The following is a 15,444-nucleotide window of genomic DNA, read 5'->3' as shown; positions in this document are numbered from 1 at the left end:
CGGCGACTCCAGCCGACGGCAGGTTCAGCGGACGATCTTCTTTCCGCAATAAGACCAATCTCGCTGTCCGCCATGTCCGGGGATAGACGCCCTCCTTTAGGCATCTGGTGAAGAGATGTTGTAGGCGGGGAGCCATGGTGTCGATCGACTCCGCCCAAACTCGGCCTGGGATGCCATCCTCTTTGTCGCTTCGAAGAGCTCCTCTTCGGTGATTCGCAGCTCTTCGCTCCACTCCGTCGTCGTCGTCGTCGTCATCGCCGCCTCGTCGTCGGAGGAGGAGGATGGCACTGACTATTTTTCGTGTTAGCGGTTGTGGGTTCTCATTAGTTATTGCGTAGGTCAGTTTGTTGAGCACTCATCGGAATCTAATGTTGAATGATTGAACTGACTCGTCTCTTCCTTGCCTTAGTGCCCTGATCTGCTCTGCGTATTCGTCAGACGTCACTTGGGCTGCTACGTTCTGTCGTAATGCGTCGAACAGATCGGTATAGTTCTCGATTCGTATATTTCGAATGCCTTGTGCTGCATTGCCTATTATTTTCTTGATCTTAATGGCCTTCAGTAACGATGCTTTTTCCGAATAAAGGTTTCTCATTGATCGGATTTCTGTTATGAAATTTTCTACGCCTATGTCATCGTCATCGTTTAATATTGGGATATATGTTACTGCTTTTTCTGCTGTCAGAAGATGCTGGTGTGTATCTCTTAGTTGCATTTGCAAGTCGTCGTCATTGTCACGTAAATTTGAGGGTTGGATGATAAAATAAAAATAGTTGAGTCGTAACACAACTATTAATTTTGTTTTAATTAAACTTTATTATGAATTCAGCAATCACAATGGAATACACACTGAATTAACACACATAAATCACAATTCACTCAAACCATGTTATGTAAAACCTAGTTAGACTGATACGTTAAGTACGTGACTGTTATAAGGGTAGAGACAGGTAAAGATATGTTGACTATTCTAAGGATACAGAATAAGTGAAGTTTTACTGACGATATTGTGTCTGGGGAAAGCTATGGGTGGGTGTGTCTAAGGACACGGGACTATCGGATTTGTTGATGACAATTTTGGTTAGGGAAGTGAGGGCAGTAGACACCGTTTCCGATTGGATAATAAGAAGGTTGGTGGACCGGAAAGGGTTTTAGCCGCCCTCGTAAGAAAGTTGCTAACGGAACATACCAGACGTGAGGAAAACCAACTTTCCGTGTTAACCCGTAGTAAACAATAAAAGTAAAAGGAAACCTAAGACAAGAGATGCTCGCTTGATCTAAAAAACCTTAACTATGAAAATTCCAAGATCCCCGGTGGGTACTTAGGACTATTGAGGGTACGCGCCAAGGATGTGCAGACATCTGGGCGCCATCCTGCCCGCGGTATGTGCCCTAGTCTCTGATGTGAATTGACGTTACATACGCCTTCTTCTCAGAACATTCAGCGGAAGGACCGTTGGGATATTGATGGCTCATTAGGCATTTCAGCGATATACATTGTCGCCGAGTGCCGCCACATCTTTATCTCCGTCATCAGTCTATTGGATTTGAACTGTGCCGGTTGTGACACCAAACTCGTCAAAACACGTCTTTTTTTTTGTAGCGAGGAGGGGAAAATGCTTTTACGCATACCCAAAGACCCGCGTCTCCGGGTTATGTGGGACTCGGCAGATGACATCGCCATACCCACTAAAAACCCCTCCTCATTCTTCCTCTGCTACGGTACTCGAGGCACCAACCCGGTACAGTCATTCGACATTACTTCAGGTTGGCCTCTACACCACGTACCCGATCCTTTGTCCTCTCTCCTCGACTCTGGTCATTCTTCTCCACCTCCCTTTCCTTAGAAAGCTGGCATTTCATCGCCTTTGTACAAAAGTCATGAAACCTGTTCCACAACCGCTCCTCTGCTGCCATCTTCTCAACGACTCGGTTCTCCAATTTAAAATCTTCACCGATCTCGACCTCCAACTCCGTTCTCTCCTCCGTCCATCTAGGGCACCAAAATAGCACATGCTCGACGTCATCCATCACCGCACCACAATCCCAACAGCTGGTGTGCGACTCTTTGCCGATCCTATGACGGTAACAGCTAAAGATACCGTGTCCCGTAAGGATCTGCATCGTATGGTAGTTGATCCTCCTCCTTATTTTGTAGAAGATCAGCGGATCTTCTACGAGTCCAATTGTAGGGGCTGTGGAGCGTCCACTCCAATCTCCACTTGTCCTCTGCCTCCATCTCCAAAACCTTCATTTCTTCCTGCCCAGCATGTGCCGCTTCTTCAGGGCTCTCCTTGATCCACCTTTTCACTCCATACTGCTTCCACCACAACCATGCCTTGATGCAAATCGGCATGCTACCGGTACGGTAGGCGGTAGACGTACGGATCAACGCTGCCCTTTGCGCCCTTCTCATGATCGTCCTATTTGTTTCTCTTCCCAGAGAGGAGGCCCATATCGGTGCGCCATATAGTACCACAGACTCCCAGACCCCATAATACAGTCTCGTGACTAAATCGTTGGGCCCACCGACGTTTGGGACCCAAGAACCGTTCCGCTTTATCACAAACTGCTTTGAGGTGGGGGGAGAATCCCCTAGCACTATTCAACACTACCCCTAGGTACTTCACAACGCGACTAGTGGAAATCTCCCCTCCCCCATCCCCCACGTCAACATTAAAAATCTTCGGAATCCTCTTCCTTGTTAAGAGGATAACCTCCGTCTTCTCCCTGGCCAGATGCAATCCAGCCTCGCAGCACCACCTGGTGGCCAAGGCTATGACCGCCTTTATCCTTTCATTAATGTCGTGGGACCCTCTGACCTTGAGTAGAACCGCCAGATCGTCAGCGAACGCTACTGCTTCGGTATCCTTCTCCAGGTCCAGCGCCTCCAGCAGCCCGTCATACGCTAGATTCCACAGTAACGGTCCTAAGACCGACCCCTGCGGGACCCCTGCGTAGACGTTCCTCCTTACGACACCGTCCCGACAGTGTACCAATATTCTCCTCTCAGCCAGATAGTCCGCTAACAACTCCTGTAGACGTCCCGGTAGCCGTCTCCTTTGAATCTCCTCCATTATCCTCTCCCTCCTTAGAGCGTTGAAGGCGTTCTTCACATCAAGGGCGACCAGAACACACACCAGGCCCTTCCTTCTACACTCTTCAGTAACTGCGACCGTCCTATCCAGGGCTTCAAGAGTCCCCTCTTTCTCCTGAAGCCGTACTGATCCCTATGGAAGGGATCCTGACCAATGCTCCTCTCTATGAGCATTTTCAGCGTGTGCTCCCATACCTTGCTCAACGCCGGCAGTATGCTAATCGGCCTATACGCCGATGACGTCCCAGGTTCTTTGCCAGGCTTGGGTATTAATACCGCCCTAGCCTCTTTCCATGCCGCCGGTATTTTTCCACCGGTATTTATTCCGTTGAGCACTGTCAGGAGCACGCTAGGTCTTTGCTCCGCCAATAATCTCACTACAGTGCCAAGAATCCCATCCACTCCAGCCGCCTTCCTGGGATCGCATTTCCCAACAGCTATCCTCGTGTCTGTTTCTTCGATGCCAAATTCTCCTTCTTCGCCTGGTAGGATCGATGTCTCTTCCTGTGTAGGCGGTCGCAGTTCCTGCCTGGTGACAAAGAGGTCGTCCAGGATTCCCTCCACTCTATCTCTTCCAAGGAGCTCCATTGGCGCCGACCGCATCATTCTCTTCCTCACTACACGACACGGCCTGCCCCATGGATCCTAATCCAAGGTGGCGCAGAACCCCTTCCAACTCTCCTCCTTGCTACGCCTGATCGCCCTTTTCAGACGCCTCCTAGCATCCTTGAATTCGGCCACCAGGACCTCGGCACCATCCTTGCGGGCCGCCACCGCATGCTGAGCTCTTCTTCTAGCTCTTAGGGTTTCGCTCCTTAACTTAGCGAGCTCATCGTTCCACCAATAGTTGGCGCTCCTCTTCGCATCCACCGGGTATTTCCTCTTCAGGTCCACTGCACACGTATGAACCAAACTCTTCTGCAGTCGTTCGCCGCATGCCGCCTCGTCAAATTTAAAGCCATTTCCGTTATATACTTCGTCAAATTTATTTATAAAACCCTCTACATCCATCTCTTTCGTCAGGTATCTAAAAGCGCCACCCTCCACCCGCTTAATATTATCCTTGAACCTATGTTCAATATATAAATGGTCAGAGGCTGAGTACCAATCTAGGACCCTACTCCCCCTCCCCCTCATTCGTCTATTAACGCTAATTATATCCGGGAAGCTAGTCCCTCCATTTCTCAGGAAGGAGTAGCTTCCCGTCGTCCTAATAGGTATAAGCTCATTCCTCGTTATAACATCGAGTAGGCATGTTCCCCTACGTTCCGTCTTAAAGCCCCCCCCCCCGCACACCGAGGATTTCGCATTAAAGTCACCGGCAACCATAATCGCCGGTGCTCTTTTTCTCCCCTCCTTTATGACCCCTTCCAGTTCCTTCAAATAATCGTTGAACTGGTCCCTGCCCTTATTGGGGGAACAATACCCACTGACGCAAAACGCATCACCAACTCTGACCCCTACAATCCCTACATTTCTTATCAGGGTCTCGCTCGCCGCATGTTTTCCATTAAACAGGGTAACCCATATCGATGCATCCCCTCCCTCGTCATTAAACCAATAAGACAACTGCCTATAGGGCTCGGAGATGACCACTATGTCCACCCTGCTTTCACATACGCACTGCATCATCAGGTCTTGCGCAAGCCTGCACCTGTTCAGGTTTATTTGTAAGACCCTAATTGGGCCCCCGTCTATTCCTACCACCTAAGCGCACCATAGGGCACGCCAACGAACCCGTTACGTGTCTTGCATTTATACCACCATGTTTCAGACACATGACGCATCTCGGCTCTCTATCACAATACTTCATACCTTCATATCAAAACCTTCATACTATGCTCAGCGCTGCCGCACCTCCTACACAACTCTCTGCCAGGGCATGCAACAGTACACCTTGCCGCCACATGCCCCAACATGTGGCACCTGTAACAGCGCCGAACATTAGCTAACTGCCTAACGGAGGCTATCGTTAGCCCAGTTCTCAGTCTCCTTTCTCTCTCGTCACTAGGCACTCCACTCTCCGGGAGGACCACTACCGCCTCTTGAGTGCCCCATGGTGCCGCCTTTATAGATTTAATTTCCACCTCCCCACTCTCCTCGATTCCCCACTGCAACCTAATTTCTTCCACCAGCTCTTCCCTGCTGGTGAGGGGGTCGATGTTCCTTATTTGTAGAGTCGCCCTGTTCACTGGAGCGGCCACCTCCATACTATCACTCAAGGCGGCTCAAAGTACGTCTGAAGTAGTCATATCTAGGTTACAATTAGGTTACGTTGAGATCTCTCAGCGCTCACGAGCTTCTAGCGAGGCTACAGTTGTATTAGTCATATCTACATATCCAACAATACATACCAAACTCACCATAGTTCATCTGAGAGCTCAAATTTCATATCGAACACGTCAAAACACGTCTGGAGTAATTGCGTTTAGGTTGCAATTAGGTTGCGTTTAGATTCCTCAGACCCCACGTGCCTTTACAAAGGTGAAAATTAGAATTTTCGCATTTGGTAACGAAATATTTCGAACGTGGCGTAGAAAAGTAATTCTGCAAACCGAAAAATACAAACATAACCCATGGATATGCGTCTATAACGATTACATTAGGATTTTGTAATACCCACGTACATCTATTATATCCGTATCTTTAAGCTGCCACGTACGTTTTCAGAGTATATTTTGGAGTTTCCGTGTTTGGAGCAATTAAGTTTGGATTTTTCACCCTTTTACCCTCTAAGTGCAGTTGAAAGAACTTGATTTGGAGTTTTTGACTCCCAAATGGGATTTCATGGGTTAGGTTGAGGATTTTCAACTGCTAAGTGGGTTTTGATTTAAGATTTTTATGCTAAAATTAGTGTTACGTCGGACGACACTCTACGTAGACCAGGCCATACACCGAGGGCCAGACGGGAACCAGATGTCCGCTCATCCTTACTGCGTACCTTCAATAGTCTTAAGGACCCATCATAAATCTCAGTAATTTACTAGCTGTGGTCCTTCAGACCGAACAAATATCTTTGTTTCTAAATCATTTTCTAAAGATTCTTGTTTACTACGACTTGACACGGGAAAGTTAGTTTTTCTCACGTACGATGCTTCCCACTAGCAACTTTCTCTCGAGGGCGGCTAAGACCCTTCCTAGTCCACCAACCTTCGTTTATCCAATCAGAAGCAATGTATACTGCCCTCACTTTCCTGACCAAAAATGTCATGAACAAATCCGATGGTCCCGTGCGCTAGACACACCCATCGCTAGCTTTCCTCCGACACAGCATTGTCACTGTACCTTACTTATTCTACAACGCTAGAATAGTCAACATGTCAGTAACGGGTTCTGTCTTTTCCCTTTTGCTACGTCAACTATAACAAAAGTTCTACGAGCCTTGCTCTATCACCAACGAATATTGTGCCAATGAAGCGCATCTCTATACGCTAAATCATTGTCAACGATACATATCATAAGCAACGGTGTAACTTAAGTGTTAAAATATATAATTTATGTTGAGGTTATTCGGTGTGTAAACAGAGAAAACACGTGGATAAATTGTAAGGTAGAAAATATATTTAAATAGAAGTGTAATAAGTAAAAATACAATTTGAGCTGGTCCAGATCCGCACGCTAGCTGTGTTACCTAATAACTGAAAAACCCCGAAGCCAACGTCGCCTGTCTACTGTTTATGGCCTGACTTCGTCGCAGTCTTTTGTCTACGCGCTGTCGATGGCTTCAGTGCTTGAGAAAACTAAAAAGGCCAGATGTAGAGTTTTCTTAGAAGTGGTAATCACTTCAACACCCTCCCTAAAACTCTACATCCCTACAAACAATTATCTCAAATTTACAAGTTATCTCTTAATATTTTCTAACTCTTGTCGTAAATATCTGAAAATTAATTTGTCAATGCCTTCTCAAGTACATTTGCCAGCCGCCTTTCTCTTTTCCATACAAATTAATTTATTACACAAAAAAAAACTAGAAGACTAAACAGATCATGTAGAGTTTTTCCTCTTTTTTTTTTGAGAAGTAATAATCACTTCGACACCCTCCCTAAAAACTCTACATGTTTACAAACAATTACCTCTTAATATCTTTTTTACTTTTCAAACCTAACTTTTTCCTTAAATATTCAAATCTCGGTTTTGGCAACGCCTTTGTACATATATCTGCCAACTGCTCTTCGCTTGTTACATACGTTATATCAATTTCGCCTCTATTGTATAAATCTCGCAAGAAATGATATCTTACGTCAATATGCTTACTTCTTTGATGGAATTCTGGATTCTTAATTAATTTCACGGCACTAGTATTGTCTACACATAGCATATACTTAAGGATCTCTAATTTACATTCAAGAAATATTTTCTTTAGCCACATAATTTCTTTCGCTCCTGAGGCTGCACTGACATATTCAGCTTCGGTCGTAGATAGAGCTATACATTGTTGTCGCTTACATTGCCATGTGATGGCCGCATTCGCATACTTACATACAACGCCTGATGTCGACTTTCTTGTTTCTTTGTCGCCTGCATAGTCAGCGTCGCTAAAGGTTTCGAGACTGCCTGCTTTTGTATATAAGAGTCCCATGTCTGCGGTCCCTTTTATGTAGCGCAAAATTCGTTTGACTAATTTCCATTGATACTGGTTTGGATTCTCTAAGTGTCTCGCCGCTATATTTATTGCAAAACTAATATCTGGCCTACTTACGGTTTGTAAAAACATTAAGTTCCCTACGGCTTCTCTGTATGGTGCGTTACAATCATTCATAGCTGTTTCCCATAACTCTTTCTTTTCGGATCTCATCGCTTCGTTAAAATCCACCGGTAATTTTTCCGCTACGTACGTTACTGGGTTACCATAAAAATCGGTTCGTTTGATCTTATCTCTATCTCTCAATTGTCTCACATTGTCGCTAGTTCCATAAGGTTGTTTTTCATGTTCACTCTCTGCACTTTCATACGTACATGCTCTATCGCTCTGCGCACTCACATCTTCGCGCTCGACAATTTTCGGTAAACTTAATTTTACGAATTTCGCATTTTCTAGTTCAGGCTTAAATATTACGTCACGGCTTAATATTACATTTTTTACTGTCGGCACGTACACTCGATACCCTCATCCGTCATCTAAATAGCCTACCAAATATCCTTTGTTAGCCTTTTTGTCAAGTTTTGTCCTTTTCTCCGCAGGTATGTGAGCAAAGCACTCAGTACCGAAAACCCTAAACTTTTCTAAATTCGGCGGTTTCCCATACCACAGTTCATATGGTGTTTTCTTATCTTGTCTTGTCGGTCCCGTCTTATTTATGACATGTACTGCTGTGTTCATGGCTTCGGCCCATAAGAACAGCGGTAGATTTGGTTTCGAATATAGCATTGACCGACCTGCCTCTACTATTGTTCTATTTTCCCTTTCTGCGACACCATTCTGTTCAGGAGTGTATGGGACGTTAATCGTGTGCCTAATTCCCTGACTTCTTAAAAATTCTTTGACTTCTTTATTTTGGAATTCTTTCCCTCCATCACTATGAATTTCTTTAATTTTATCCTTAAATTGATTTTCAACTTCTAGGCAAAAGGTTTTTAGTTTTTCAATTACTTCTGACTTACGTCGTAAGAAGTAAATCTTTGTGAATTTTGAAAAATCATCTTTAAATGTCAGAAAATACAGTTTCTTGCCTAATGACTCGACTTCCATAGGTCCACATACATCCGTATAAATAATTTCGCGAGGTTTAGTCGCCCGATTGATTTTCTCGTGAAAACTCGATCTATGCTGTTTCCCGTACGCGCAACCTTCACAGAAAAAGTTATTATCCTCTACAACTTTCATATTTGAATTCTTTAAGAATTCTTTAACATGTCTGATGTTCTGATGACATAGCCGTTCGTGCCATAACTGCAATGTGTCCGCGTTTGACTCCGCTCTATTGCTAAAATTACAAACTGACGGTATGATAACTCGCATATCTACTTTATACAAATTTCCGATAACAGAACCTCTTGCTATTATTTTCTGATTTTGTAAAAATATGCAATTGGTCCCTTCCTTTGAAATACAAAAATCTATGCCCCTTCTTACGACAGATCTAATCGAAAACAGATTTCTTTTCATACCTGGTACGTATAGAACATCGTTCATTGTACATGTTACCCATTTGCCGTCCACAAAAGTCTCTACTCTGATTTTTCCTTTGCCGCACGCATCCATGAACGTACCATCGCCGATCTCTATCTTCACCGTGTTATCGAATTCTTCGAAAACGCTGAACCATTCTCGTCGTCCTGTCATGTGATCCGTAGCTCCTGAGTCGATTATCCAAACATCAGGGTTTGCCGTTCGTATCGCTGAGGTACTTCCAATTCCGCTGTGATCCCGATTTTGGTTTCTAGGTTCCTGGTTGTCTCTACTGTTGCTTCTTTTGTTATTTTTAAAACAGTTTTTGCTGGTGTGGCCTTTCCTTTTGCATATAAAGCATCTAAAGCAATCCTTCTTTAGATGGCCAACTTTTCCACAGTTAAAGCAACTTGGTCCTTGTTTCTCGTATTCGCGTTTACTTGACTGCTTCTGCTGTTCCCTTTTATAATTATTACCTTTTGTTACCAGTGCCACCGGTGTTTCCTGGTCGTCTTTCTTCCATCTAATTTCTTCCGTCATCAGCCTGGTACTAAGCCTGTCTAAGGTCTTCTTTTCTTCTTCTACGGAATCCCACGCACTGTGAAAATGATCGAATTTGTTTGGTAACACCGATAAAATGCGTGTTATCAGCATTTTCTCGCCAATTTCACTCCCAAGGGCTTTCATCTTCGCCGCTATGAGTTCCAACTTTGATAGGTTGTAAGAGACATTTTCAGATTCTTCCCATTTAAAATCGAAGAACTGCTTCTGGACCATATTTAAATTCTCATCCGACTTCATGTCATATACTGTATTCAGCTTTTTCCACATTTCATGTGCTGTCGTGCAACATAAAAGAAGATCCAACGGTTTCTTTCCTACTGAGGTCACGATTAATTTTCTCGCTAATCGATCTGCTTTCAAAAATCTTCCACGAGCGATTTCTTTCTCCGCGCTGTTACCTGGATGACACAAATTTCCTTCACACACGTTGATCAGGTCGTCATCTTCCTCCAAAAGTGTACGCATAACAAAACGCCACTGGAGCCAATTTTCTTCGCCGCGTAACATCTCGATCTTCGCACTTGCTGATTCCATTTTAACACTATCCCTTATTTTACTAAGCACAACACTTTAACAATTTATTCACTTCACGTTGCTACCTTGCAATTTACAGCCCTGGGCCCATAACCTGTTGAGGTTATTCGGTGTGTAAACAGAGAAAACACGTGGATAAATTGTAAGGTAGAAAATATATTTAAATAGAAGTGTAATAAGTAAAAATACAATTTGAGCTGGTCCAGATCCGCACGCTAGCTGTGTTACCTAATAACTGAAAAACCCCGAAGCCAACGTCGCCTGTCTACTGTTTATGGCCTGACTTCGTCGCAGTCTTTTGTCTACGCGCTGTCGATGGCTTCAGTGCTTGAGAAAACTAAAAAGGCCAGATGTAGAGTTTTCTTAGAAGTGGTAATCACTTCAACAATTTATAACCCTGTTAATCGCAGTGTTATACCCTCTTAACCACCCCTATAATCTTAACGGAAATCAGGGGATCGATCAACTCGTGGTGTCGATTATTATAATCGTAACGGGAATTTACGACTCCCGTTGACGTGTTTCCTCCCGATTGCGTCTCCCCGCAATTGGTCGAAAATACAATTAGATTTACAATTTTTTACTTTAAAATGCTTTTTCATGGATTAGATTTTGGACTTCTAATTTCCAAGTGTGTTTATAACAGTAATGCTTTGGATTTTTAGCTTCCATGTGTATTTTCTGGGTTCCCTCCCAAATGCCAACTTTCCAACTCTGCACACTACTTATTCTTTTCTTTACAAAACTTGTATCTTCAAATTGTCTATATATTTAGTATCTTTTTGTTTTTCACATATATTTTACATTACTGTTATAAATAAATAAAAATTAGTTTTTGTAAATCTTTTACTTCATTATTGTACGTTTATGGTAAGTTATAAACACATTTAAGTATATGTACAAAAATATTATCTGTCTGTATTATGTCACAGCGTATTTTAACAAATCATTATTTATATATAAAAATACGATTTTTCTACATTCCATTATAAGCTGGGCCACCTCCACCTTCTGGTACAACCCAGTTAATGTTCTGACTCGGGTCCTTAATATCGCAGGTTTTACAGTGAATGCAGTTCTGAGCATTAATTTGCAACCTTTCTCCTTCTCCAGATTCCAATGGTACAAATTCATAAACACCTAAAACGGATAAATAATAATAATTAAAGCTCTTTTATTATCTTCCTTCGTATATTTTGTTTTGCAAATATTTGTTGTATAGATTGTATTGTATACTATACAATATATTATATACTACTGCGTACATTTAATTTATAAACTATTTATTACTAATAAGATATTAGTGATTTACTCCACTGATAGAATATCTACAATATATCAAAGTTTAATATTCGGTAGTCAATATAAGTTAATAAATTTATAATCACAAAATTTATCAAGCATGGTTTCCTTATAGTAAAAAATGTGTTAAAGAATTCTCTATAATTCTCAATAGAAGTACCTATTTCATTATTTTAAAAAATAAATATATAATATACTAATGATATTAAATGTGTTTATAAATATGTACTTACCAGCAGGACAAAATCGACCTTCTGGCCCGGCAAATATCGTTAAATTTCTTTTTACTGGTACAGTATCATCAAGCAAAGTAAGATGTGGTGGCTGATCGGCTTCATGATTTGTACCAGTAAGTGCCACCGAAGATAGTAAATCAAAAGATATTTCATTATCCGGCTGTGGATATTCTATCGGTGTACATTCCGATGCTGATTTCAAACTTTTATAATCCGGACCTAGAAAAAATATTAATAATTATTTTTATCTTTTGTCGATATTTACTACCTTCTTATTTAATTTTGTTATAAATTATTTTACCTCCATGAGACAAAGTCCATGGCTCTCTTCCTCCAATCAACATTGAAAATGCAGAATATAGCAGACCCCCGTAAATACCAAATCGAGTATGAAAACTGGGTCTTATATTCCTTATAGCTTTCAGCTCTTTATAAATCCAACTGTTTCGTATTTTATCAGTATAAGATTTCGGTTCTAAACCTTTTGTTGGCGAAGGATTATTTTCTGCACTAATTATAGCTTCAATTGCACTTTCTGCTGCTAGCATTCCACTCTTCATAGCATTATGTGTTCCTTTAATTTTAGGTACATTAAGAAATCCTGCTGTACAACCAATAAGACAACCACCAGGGAATTGAAGTTTAGGAATAGATTGAAAACCTCCTTCTACTAAGGCTCTTGCACCATACGCAATTCTAACACAAAATGTAAAATTTAGAATGAATCTTCCTATAAATATAAATATTAATTTATTCATACCGGTATCTTACCTTTTCCCACCTTCAAGTACTGGTCTAATGCTTGGGTGTTGCTTAAATCTTTGAAATTCCTTAAATGGATGTAAATAAGGATTAGAATAATCCAAACCAACAACAAAACCAATAGTAACCAGAGGTGTATCTTCACTAAGATGATATAAGAACGAACCACCATAAGTGTCTTTTTTCAATGGCCAACCAACAGTGTGTTCAACAGTGCCAGGCATATGTTTTTTTGGATCAATTTCCCAAATCTAATAACATTAATATCTATCTTATAGTTTTGAAATTATATTAAAATGCATTAAAATTTATGTTTAATGATAATTACTTCTTTTAATCCTATACCATAGGTCTGTGGTTCACAATCTTTCCTAAGATTTAATTTCTTTGAAATCTGTTTTGTAAGATGACCATGACAACCCTCTGCAAAAATTGTACATTTTGCATGCAATTCCATTCCACGTTCAAAAATATCCTTTGGTGAACCATCTTTATTAATACCAACATCATTTGTAGCAATTCCCTTAACGGATCCATCTTCATGATAAAGAACTTCTGCAGCTGCATATCCAGGATATAATTCTACACCTGCAGCTTCGGCTTGCTCACCAAGCCAGGCTACAACATGACCTAATCTAAAACAAGAAATTAGGTGAAGAATGCTTAGGATACTAACATGACCAACTTTATCATATTATAGTTTATTACCTAACAATGTAGTTTCCATGATTGTACATTGGCATTCCTTTTAAGATAGGTATTGGTAATCTGCCTTTCTCAGTGAGAAATGCGAATTTATCTTCTGTAACAGGGGTATTTAGAGGTGCTCTTAATTCCTTCCAATTTGGAAATAATTCATTTAATGCTATTGGATCTATACAAGCTCCGCTGAGAATATGGCCACCAATAGTAGAAGCCTTTTCAACAAGTGTAACTTTTAATTCTCTTCCATGCTTTCCTGCCAATTTACGTGCTTGAATTGCAGCAGATAATCCAGCTGGTCCACCTCCCACAATTAAAATATCTGTTTCATCTACATATCTTTCCATATTTACACCTGCAAATGATATTTGATACTTGAATTATCATGCAATAATATATATTAATAATGTAATAATGTATATTATTAATAAAAAGTATTGTTTTTTCATATTCAATTTCATATTTATAAATTATACCTTTCCATCTTGGATCTGATTCTCTGGGTATAATAGTGTAGTGAGTTGTAATTCTTCGAAACTTTTCTTGTGAATAAGCTCTTTGAAACATCCATTGAAATTTCTGTTCTATCAAGAAGTATGATAAAAATAAGATATTAGTAATATTTGGTACAGTTTTTTTACAATTAATATCTTAATATTTTATAATATCTTAATTTTATTATAGGAAGTTCACAAATGATAATCACCTTTATATTTTATATTTTTTTATTATTATTATATATAAGTACATGTTAAATATTTATAAAGACCAATAAAAATGTAAGACACTTGCGCACTACTTTCCTTGCTACATGTAATTTAACAAGTATAGTCTTGTATAGATCAGTACAAGTCAACAGTATCAACAAACAATCAAACCTAACCTAACAGTGAAAGTCTAAGGAGATTTCTTTAACACAGTAATTGTCTAGCATAATACGTTTTCACTTGTGTCTCTATACATATGCATATAATATATATGCATCTCTATGCATAGAGATGCATATATATTATATGCATATATTAAAATATGAGATATATGTAATTGGTGTATGAAATAAAACTATATAAAGCTATATGTATATCACAAAAGTAATGTATGTGCATATGTATATTTTCTATGTATAAATCGTAATTACAAAATAAAATAAGTTTTTATATGTTTTGCAATATCGTAAAAACATCTTATTTATTTGATAACGGACATTAATTAAGAATATTTGTTTGTTATCTTTATTCTTTATTTAATATAAATTAAAACTCACAATATGCTCTGTTAGTGATATAAGAAATGTTATAATAATAACAATAAAAAATTTTAAATTAATATGTAATAAATAATGTATAATATATAATAATTTACAATAAATTGCAGTTAATAAAATGAAAATTTGTGCGAGTAATCTAACAATCACTTGTCAAAATCCAAAATTTTTAAAGATAATAAAAATAAGATAGTAAAATTGTATTATATATCAAGCAAATATTACCAATAAACTTACGATTATTTGATGCAATAAGTATTACTCGAGACATAACTGCATATCACAATGAATGAACTGTGATCTCGACAATAATGTGTGCTACTACTCAGTTATATATACATATGTATATTACAGTATCAACGATCAACTGCTACTACAAATGTATGTCAAAATCAGCCATCAAAATTTAAAACTCGAGACTAAAGTCATGATTTTATCACAAATAATATATGTATATACAAAATAGGTTATCACCATCACCACATGCGAGGTAGATGTATACAGTGTACAGTACATATAGAGCAGCACAGACCTATGTACTGTGCGTTGCTGGAAAGATAACTAACGAAACGGCACAGGCAAGAGAGGTACTGCTGTGTATCGCTCACCGTCATACGTTGTTGTGTTGTCCTGTTTGTAATATCTAACACTTTTGACTAATACGCATGCTTACCTTTATAATTGTGTTCAGTCTATTCGAAATAACCAATCGGTCTAGTATTCCTTACGTTAGTCATCTTTGTAGTAACGCACAGTGGTATTTGTGGTAACGCATTTGTGGTATATGATACACTACATATATGTATAATATTCCTATATCTATGATAACATCTTATGGAACTTTATGCCATCACAGACCAGGTACAAATTGGAC

At 39.9% G+C, this 15,444-nt stretch overlaps 3 protein-coding genes across 5 annotated transcripts; all 3 read right to left on the bottom strand.

The window, feature by feature from the left end:
* Positions 1–3,742: 3,742 nt before the first annotated feature.
* Positions 3,743–4,726, bottom strand: LOC117211023. Its single transcript, XM_033454576.1, has one exon. It carries the CDS (start codon positions 4,724–4,726, stop codon positions 3,743–3,745), a length of 984 nt encoding a protein of 327 aa, XP_033310467.1.
* A 188-nt stretch (positions 4,727–4,914) lies between these two features.
* On the bottom strand, positions 4,915–5,307 carry LOC117211022. Its single transcript, XM_033454575.1, has one exon. It carries the CDS (start codon positions 5,305–5,307, stop codon positions 4,915–4,917), a length of 393 nt encoding a protein of 130 aa, XP_033310466.1.
* A 5,828-nt stretch (positions 5,308–11,135) lies between these two features.
* Positions 11,136–15,293, bottom strand: LOC117211010 (electron transfer flavoprotein-ubiquinone oxidoreductase, mitochondrial). Of its 3 annotated transcripts, none has more exons than XM_033454561.1 (8): positions 15,244–15,293; positions 13,783–13,890; positions 13,313–13,661; positions 12,933–13,239; positions 12,614–12,855; positions 12,144–12,538; positions 11,840–12,061; positions 11,136–11,444 (listed from the first exon to the last, which is right to left on the bottom strand). In XM_033454561.1, the coding sequence occupies exons 2-8, from the start codon at positions 13,871–13,873 to the stop codon at positions 11,281–11,283; spliced, it is 1,770 nt and encodes a 589-aa protein (XP_033310452.1). In that variant the 5' UTR covers positions 13,874–13,890; positions 15,244–15,293; the 3' UTR covers positions 11,136–11,280. The 3 variants fall into 3 exon arrangements, with proteins under 3 accessions (XP_033310452.1, XP_033310450.1, XP_033310451.1); XM_033454559.1 differs by lacking the exon at positions 15,244–15,293 and adding an exon at positions 14,796–15,034; XM_033454560.1 differs by lacking the exon at positions 15,244–15,293 and adding an exon at positions 14,808–15,034.
* Positions 15,294–15,444: the final 151 nt, after the last annotated feature.

The sequence above is a fragment of the Bombus bifarius genome, unplaced genomic scaffold (assembly GCF_011952205.1).
Source record: "Bombus bifarius isolate JDL3187 unplaced genomic scaffold, Bbif_JDL3187 scf7180000008214, whole genome shotgun sequence".
In the NCBI taxonomy this organism is placed as follows: Eukaryota; Metazoa; Arthropoda; class Insecta; order Hymenoptera; family Apidae; genus Bombus; species Bombus bifarius.
The sequence above is the reverse complement of the archived record's forward strand: the minus strand, read 5'-3'. Positions and strand labels throughout refer to the sequence as shown.

What these genes read in the sequence shown, in the direction of transcription:
- LOC117211023 (XM_033454576.1), bottom strand. Translation starts at nt 4,726, where the DNA reads ATGCAGTGCGTATGTGAAAGCAGGGTGGACATAGTGGTCATCTCCGAG.
- LOC117211022 (XM_033454575.1), bottom strand. Translation starts at nt 5,307, where the DNA reads ATGGAGGTGGCCGCTCCAGTGAACAGGGCGACTCTACAAATAAGGAAC.
- LOC117211010 (XM_033454559.1), bottom strand. Translation starts at nt 14,841, where the DNA reads ATGTCTCGAGTAATACTTATTGCATCAAATAATCGTAAGTTTATTG. An exon ending in CATGGAAACTACATTGTTAG is followed by an intron (nt 13,240 to 13,312) that starts GTAATAAACTAT and finishes TTCTTGTTTTAG; the next exon opens with ATTAGGTCATGTTGTAGCCT. An exon ending in ATGGTATAGGATTAAAAGAA is followed by an intron (nt 12,856 to 12,932) that starts GTAATTATCATT and finishes TAATGTTATTAG; the next exon opens with ATTTGGGAAATTGATCCAAA.